At 35.9% G+C, this 8,584-nt stretch overlaps 1 protein-coding gene across 1 annotated transcript in view; it reads right to left on the bottom strand.

Annotated features, from left to right (window-relative positions):
- DOK6 (docking protein 6) overlaps positions 1–8,584 on the bottom strand; it is a 235,673-nt gene that overhangs the window by 51,992 nt on the left and 175,097 nt on the right. The window contains exon 6 of the mRNA XM_057378150.1: positions 6,097–6,235. Within this exon, the coding sequence (XP_057234133.1) occupies positions 6,097–6,235 (139 nt within the window). The remainder of the gene's footprint in view (positions 1–6,096; positions 6,236–8,584) is intronic.

The raw sequence follows: 8,584 nt of genomic DNA, 5'->3' as shown, positions 1-8,584 counted from the left end.
ATTCCATTCCATTCCATTCCATTCCATTTCTATCCTATTTCAGAAATAAGCTTCACAACACCCATGCTAACCAAGTAAACAATTCACCAGCTCTGCATTGCAATAAAGCAGACAGGTTTTTACAGGGTTATAAAATTTGTAGGCACACATTTTACAGCAACATCATGCATAGCTCCAGACAGGAAGAACAGAATGATATTGAGCTAAGTATGCATGAATAACTGACCTGAGGCTGTGCTTCAACTTACATAAAGTACATGAGTTCATGAATCATCATATCACATCAGAATCTTAGTACTGGAGATTACATATGATTTGGAAAGAGAAGAAAACATACTGAGAGATCAGTGTGTCATGACATAGGATCATCTGTGGATGAACTATAGAATTTCCTTCTTCTGTTTCTGCTTCAGGAATTGAGTCAACTCAAACACACTTAGGCAGAATTACAACGTGTAAGATCTTTGTTGTACTAAGTAAATTGTATTGGTGAAATGAAACCCAAATTACATATAAATTGTATTTAGCTAAATATTTCATACATTCATTGGGTTAGCAGCATTCACTAGTATGTCTCTGAAATTTCCCTTTTTTGCAACATGAAATAGTAGGTGATAGGCACACCATTGCAAAAAGACATCAATAACAGCTACTGTAAACCAGTTAAAGCTCTGAAGATGCCATCAAGGATACTTCAAATTGAAACCATCAAGTTAAAATTAAAATTTAGAATAGTTGATGTTTGATCCTGTAATGTTTTACGAGTATGCATTTAGGTCATGACAGGTTCAAAACACGTGAAGATGAGGACAGTATAGAATTGCTTACAGAGCAAACAAAAATTAAAAGTTCATTATTAAATGAATGCTGTTATTTCCTCCAGCCTCAGAGTTTTGTTAATTTCTAAGACAATTTACATTAATATTTTTAATTCTATTTACATTCTTATTAATACTGCGTCTGACAATACTATAAGTTGTATTTATCCTGAGACCAGTCTTACAAAATGTCTTCCTCATCCTGTTCCATTTACAGAAAATAAAATAACTCAGGTTTATTTCTTAACTACCTTCCTCTTCAATATCTCCTTAAGCCCAGTTTCATTGCCTGATATGTCTTCTTTGGTACATTCATTATTTCCCTCCGAATAACGCCTTTTAAAGAAATAATACATAAACTCATTGATACTATCTTTTTTTTTAATGACAGAAATCTATCATGATGACTCTTCCATTCACATTAAGTTAAATTTTAAAGACAAGACTTGTAAATGATGAAAATAGAAAGATACAGTTGCAATGTTTCATAAAGGTGTTTATCTCCTGGGAAATGTTAAAAGATCACAATCTAAAATGGTTTTTTGTTCTGCTGTCTAAAATAAAACAAATGTTCTAGAAAATTTCCAATGATTATAAGTCATGAAACTTGGGCCATTATCATTTATTCCTGCATTTTTACTTCAGTCTTACTGATGTTTGATTAAGTTCAGCTGGCTAACATCAACTTTAGTGGTATCTTATTTAGGCTTATTGTTTTACACATTGTAATTTTTTATCCTTTTGAGATTACATAATAAGTTTTTACTGGCAGCTCTTGAAAGAAGTAATTTACAGGGCTACAAAGGTATAAGTATTTCCTCAGAATTCCTCCCTCATATGTGTAGTCATAACCTATGAAATCTGCAGCTCTTAACCTCTCATTTTCTACACTTGAACAACACTGAGGGCAGAAGCTACATCAGGAGTGTTTTCAATGGAAGCTGAGTGGCAGAAGATCAAAGCTGGCGTTAGAGAGGCAAATCAGAGATTAAAATTCCAATGCCATGCTGTCATCCTGGTGTAGAGGTTAGACAGACAAGTGCTGCTGAGAACAACTGTTCATATGCTTGGGTATAAAAAATATCTGAACTGAGATTGTTTAAAAAAAAATCACCAAACCCAGTATTTTCCCCTGACGGCAAGGAGGAGGACACTCAGCATTCTTGTAGATGAAGCATTTATGGAGAATGAACTATTCCTTTCCTTCCTCTCCTCAGGACAAACATTTGAGAAGATCTAATGGTTCACTACTGCCTCTGTAAACCATTTCAGTTCAGTAAATCTGCAGAATCCTGCTCCTTTTAGGTGGGTAGTTTTTTTTTTTTTTTTTTTTTTTTTTTTTTTTTTTTTTTTTTTTTTTTTTTTGGCTAAACTAACAAACAGAATTGCCTCAACCAGTCAGATAAGAGACTAAGCTAAGAGAAAGGAAAGGGAAGGAGCTTGCAGTCCAGTCTGAGAGCAGGGAGGTGTGACAGAGCTGTCTGTCAGACATCCAGACATGCATCTTCCATGTTCAGCATCAGACTACAGCTCATGGCAGGGATACAGGCCAGTCTTGAAGCTAACACTTTTTTTTTCACAGTAATTTCAAGACTGACAATCTAACCAGACTTCTAAATTTTACACAGAAAGAAAACCCAAACAAGGGGTAGAGGGCAGAGAGGGGGAGAGAGAGAAGCAAAAAACAAGAGGTTTGTTCAGGTGCTAAAAGGAGAGTTGCTGACACACTCATATGGATAATACAACAGCACAAAATAAAAGCCTGTAAATAAAAATGCTGCCATTGTTCTTTTTAATTTGTTATCTTGAAATTAAAACCACTAAAATGCACTGCAATATTGCCCTCTCTACCACAAAACAACTACAAAACAGAATCATCATCTGTATTACAGTGATCCATCAAAAAAGCAAAGACTGAAAAAAAGTGAATATACAGGTAACAATTTCCCTGAAAACAATTTCAATTTAAGTACTAGCACTGGCCCAAATTTGTTATTGTCCCAAACAAAGCTAGCATAAAGCACTATCACTCTGCCAGTTTCAAATTCAATCAAGAAAACCACCTGAGCTAAATTAGATCAATGTCCACTTTGCTAAATTTTTTGCATAAAATCCAGTCTGCTTTGATCTCAGTAAAACCAGCAACCGGCTCAAATCCACACCTATGCCAGTGACTACTGATCTCATATTCCAGGTCTTTCTTCCAGTGCTATAATTTCAAAGGAAAATGGGCAGAAGATGAAAGTGTGCACATGACTCCCTGCTTAAACTGATTGGGCTTCTCCTGCTCGAGGTGACAATGAGGCAGATTTGGTGCTGTGCAAGCTGCCACAGAACATTTTGCTTCCAGTCCATGCATTTTCAAAGGTAATGGGAAGATTTACTTTCCTTCTCATGTCTCTCTCTTATTAACATAGTTATCCAGCATGCTACTTGGCTTGAGCAAAAGATTTCTTAGCATAAAAACGAATTTATTGTTTAGCATTCTGAAACAGAATTTTTGWGTGCAGGAACCTCCATAAATGGAATAAATGTGGCCTGTGGCTGTCTGCAATAACTTTATCTGACAAGTCTCTGGTGGCAGTAACTAATCTAACCTTTTTTCTTCTGCCAGGATTTGTTTCTGGTTTGGTTTTTTGGTTTTTTTTTGTGTATTTTCTGTTTGGGGTTTTTTGCTATTTTTCCATTATCAAGGTGATGTGCTTTGTATATTTACTATGAAATCTGATCATAATCTATACAGTTTGTCAAGGTTGCTCTGGTAAAAAAATTAATTTCAAGTTTTTTATAAGCTGTATTCACTTTCTATACGAGATTCTAACCTAGTATAATGTGGTAAAACTTAAATGAAACTTCAGCATACYCATTACTTAAAATATATTAACACTTTGGGCAGAATACAAATATTCACAGGAGTCCTTTCTAATAAATGACTCCTAATGATTGGAAGGAAGAAGTAATGACTACTGTTATATATATTTTTCTGATTTATACAATAATGGATGTAGAATTCATCTTTCTTTTAAAAAAATTATTTTACTTTCATCTATGTATATAAAAAAAKATTTAAGTCAACACTACTAAACCTGAGCTGTTCATTACAGAAATTGTCAGGAAAGAGCAAAAACCCTCACATATAGATCTATAGATAAAAGGATGAAATGTCAAGCTTTGGGAAGACCTGAAAGAAATTTATGGCAGCTAAATTTCCCATTTAAAATATTCTCTTGTGCGCATTTCAATTTCAGATCTTATGAAAAAATACATACAGGTATTTGGTGAAACTGTTGGAACGAGATAAAATTATACTTGATAAATGGCATGTAGCACATACTTAGTCTATTTGATATCTTTACATTTTGTTTCCAATATGAATAAAACTGAAATGTCRCAGATGACACGGATGATCCCTTAAATGTTCAGCACCCCATCGATCAGCAGCAGCACAGCCTCCAGATCCAAACGAACAATAGTTCATTAGCTGAAGCACAAAATCAACAGGTTTTTCAGCCTCTTTTACACAGCCCAGAGCAGCCTGTGTGGACCTCTACTGATCCCCCAGCTCGGATCACAGCGCAGCCTCATCCAGGAGACGAGTRCATCACACGCGCCGTGCCTGGTGAGTCACTGCTATTTCTCTGCTCTCGCTCGGAGCTGGATATTGTGCACCATATGGCCACAGTCTTCAGAAATGTGGTTTCAAGGAAGTCATCTGATGGCAGAATGGAAATGGCTTTGCTAAGCAGCAAAGCTGCTAATCGACAGGAGGAAGAGCTGAAAGTGATGGTTCTGTAMAAGGAAAATCCTGTGTGATCCTGGTCTAAGCACTTACTATGACAGCATGAAAATWTTCTAGTTCTGTTACTGGTGTGGACACTTTGAAAGCAAACATTTATGATGCTTTTCTCCTGCTTTTTTTCCTATTATTCAACCACTTTCTGCCCAGCAGGAGGCAGTGTTTTTTGCCAGCAGTTCTACTACTTCACATGGACTTCTACTTATTCTACCTTGTACTGGACTTTTCAGCARTTGCTCCTTATTAATCCTGATTGTAAACTCTCCCCTTTCTGCATTTTCTCTCCAAACTTTGTGCATCTCAACTATTATGCAAAGGCTCCTACTCAGTCTAGTTTTATGGAAAAATTCATCTTTCTCTATTCACAAACCACCGAAAAAGGGCCTTTTTACAGCTTCCAAATTCAGATTCTTGTAACAGATATGCAGAGTCTGAGAGGAGCATTCAATATGGAGTTTTGACATGGAAAATTAAGTCTTTTTCAAGTTTATTTTTCAATGAATAAGGGAATGTGTTTCTGCCTACGGCAGGGGGAGTTGGGATTAGATCTTCAAGGTCCCCTTCCATCCCTTAACATTCTCTGATTCTCTGATTTATTTGAGGATTAATTAAGAAAAGTTGCACACTGGGGTTTTAGGTTGCTCACTGCAAGTCTTTGTCTCAGGAGAGTGAGCAAGGTATTTTGGTTCTGGTGGGGTTTTGGGGATAGATCCATGTCAGTCAGGTTTGCATGACTGTAAGCACATACGGTGTGGATGAGAGAAGGAAGSAAATGCCACAATTAACCTGAAATCTCTGTCTAGGGAAGAAGATATGTGGAGAATTGTGGTCATCTCAGAAGAAAAGCACACAGTGTAGGTTCCMTGGCCTGAAAGTCATCTTTCCAGAACAATCGTTAAAGAACATCTCTACTTCTAGGCATACAGGGAAATACTTTTTTCTTGCTGTCTTAAAAGAACTCCAAAACATTCAATAGTAGTCACTTAAACACAGCAGGTGCAAGCTGTAAATTCTGAACTAAAGATACTAAAATAGATATTTTTTAACTCRTGTTGCTACTTATAGTGTAGGAAAAGTAATTTCTTTTAGGGGTTAAGATATACAGAACATGTCTGCTGTCACCTAGATAGACGTATTTACACGGGGTTTTTTTCCACCTGTGAGGCCTTAAGGAGCAATTAAAACTCATTCATCAGCAGTGAAAACAAAAGCTAAAGGCTTAATCTTTGAGTAAYAGAGCCACAATTTCAGAGAAGGTGACCATGGTTCTCATGTCTAATGGTATCCACCATTCCAAAAAGTCACCTACAAGAGATCATTGTACATCATTGCTGAGGATCCCTGACCATGAAAATACATAAATCTGAAAGTCTGTTTTGTCTTGGCCACAATGCTGATATATCATCATTACAGTTGAATCCACTGACTTTGCTTTATTACCAATTTTTGTAAGTTTAAACACTTTTGGTGAAAGRAACTTACCCTTGCCTTCTGCTCCATTTCCATCATTAACCTTTCATGTTGCTCTGCTATTGCCAGTGTTGCAGAATGGACTTTCTGATATATCATTTCTCCTTCTCGTGTTTGAAAGGTGAACAGCCCTTCTCCTGTGTCACACATCCTGCAAGGAGATTTAAGCAGAAGAAAAAGAGAAAAAATGAGTACTGTGTAATTTTTATCTAACTTCTMTAAAAAGTGCATACCTTACAGTAGCAAATGCCAACTTTAGAGGTGTCATTAAATTCTGAAATTCCAAATATCTGCAGTTATTTTTACCATYGGAGAGAGACATATTCCAAGAAATGGGCAGAACTTCATTAACATATTTTTTAAATTCAGTTTTAATCATCATCTGGATAGTGAAAAGGAAGCTTTAGCATGGAATAAAAACTTGAGGTAATAGAGTCAGTTATTTCTGTCATTTTTTCCAAATGTCTGCATCAGTAAGTGTAGCTAAATTTAATTATTTTAACCAATTATACATTCRTATACCAGAAACACCAGCCAGAAATATATAGTACATCATGACTTTGAAAAGCTGATATTTTAAGAGAACTTTGATCAATTAAAACAAACCCCAATGTTTTGGATGTTTACATTATTTTTAAGGAAATCAAATTTTGTTAATATCCCAGCACCTTCAGCATGGTCCCAGAAAGTGCCAAACATACAGAATTAAAAATAATTTTAGAAAAATGTGTCCCAAATAGTTCAACATACAAACATCATTATCTTTAGAATTTGCATCCCTGATTCTTAATGCATTAAATTTTATAAAAAAAATTCTCATAAAATGAACATACAGATCGGTATTATTTTAATAATGATTTAAACATATCTCCGGCTATATTACATGCATGCACACACACACACACACACACACACACACACACACATACACTATTATACTGCAGCTTTTTTAAGATGCAATACTTTTTTCATGAGACTAATCTTTTTGTATTTTTGAACAGAATATGGCTCTCTAAAGAATTTTATTTAAAAATTCATCTGAACAGGACTATTGTGATATATAAGACAATGTTGAGAGTCCGGCAGTTGCTTTTGATTTCAAGGTTGACCAGTGAAAATAAAACCTTAYTAACACTTACAAAATCTTTTCCTGTTCACTGGAGGAGACATGCTGTGAGCCTCCTACAAAGAATTTATACATTCMTGTGTTTAGGAATAACAGAAAGTACTAAATGCAGAAACAGTAAACAGAGGTGCTTCTGGAAAAATAGCTAGAGAAAATACTTCATAATGATCAGTTCAGGCATTGAAAAGAAATTCGGTCTTAAGAATATATGATTAAAAATATTATCCATAATTCTGGAACAATACAAGTTTTCTTAATTGCAAAATTTAGATAAAATACAGTCCATTTATAGGTAGGTATTAATTAATCAGTGCTAATGTGATGTGCTAATTAAGAGATTAAAAAAAAAACAAACCAAACAGCTTTTGTATTAAATTCCAATGGAGATCAAGATCCCCGCTGTAAACATTTAGGATATATTATATCCTTAGCCACGGTCTTTCAAAGAGCTTCTGGAAGAAATAAAATGTCCCCAGAGTTTTGTGACATTATGGCAACAGCCTTTCAGATCCCTCAGGGCATCATATAGCCAGTACTCTGCTTTTGTGTAAAGAGATCTTAATAAAATTCAAACAGCGTGAAATGGAAAGTCTGGAAAAAAGGATGGGGTTTCAGAAACTGAAGGAAAATATGATCTTTTTGTTGGTTTCAGAAGATGGAAAATCCTAGAGGGATTAAAAACAAGGAAGCAGGCACTGGGGCATGATTGACATTGAGGATTTAGCTGTTTGTGTTCACCGTGCAAAACCCAAGCACCACCACTGCTGAGCAGAGTAGGGTCTGTCCCTGGCTGGAGGGTGGTGCAGGCTGTGGCACTGCCCTGACACCTCACCCACTGCACAGRACACTGCCCTGCTTCCCAACCTTCCCAGCCTGTGTGGCCATGTCACACCACTGTTGGAAAGCCATCGACACCAGCCTCCCCACAAGGGCTTCCCTGGCTAATGACAGATTGTGTGCGCACGGCTGCTCAAGGATAATTCTGGATATCATTTTTTAAAGTGCTGAATTCTCCCAACTCAGCTTCAAATTTAATAGGACTTAATGCCCCAAAGAATGAAGCACTTGTTACCTGGCACATTTGAACCAAGTAAAAGCAGCAAAAACTATTAGCATAAAACTTTCTTTCTTCCATTAAAATTTCTTAATAATAATCTGTCTCCCAAGGAGATGAATCCCTTTGCCATACTGAAGTTTTCCTGCTCATCTCCTCAGAACATTATTCCTTTACTCAGGTGAAAATCTGAATTTAGAYCTAGATAAGTCTATTYTATCCAGTCTAGCCTTGTTTATTTTTCTATTCTATTCTATTCTATTCTATTCTATTCTATTCTATTCTATTCTATTCTATTCTATTCTATTCTATTCTATTCT

The sequence above is a fragment of the Malurus melanocephalus genome, unplaced genomic scaffold, assembly GCF_030028575.1.
Source record: "Malurus melanocephalus ecotype Western Australia unplaced genomic scaffold, MMel_1.1 scaffold_342, whole genome shotgun sequence".
NCBI classification, from domain to species: domain Eukaryota; kingdom Metazoa; phylum Chordata; class Aves; order Passeriformes; family Maluridae; genus Malurus; species Malurus melanocephalus.
This window is presented reverse-complemented; position numbering and strand designations above follow the sequence as displayed.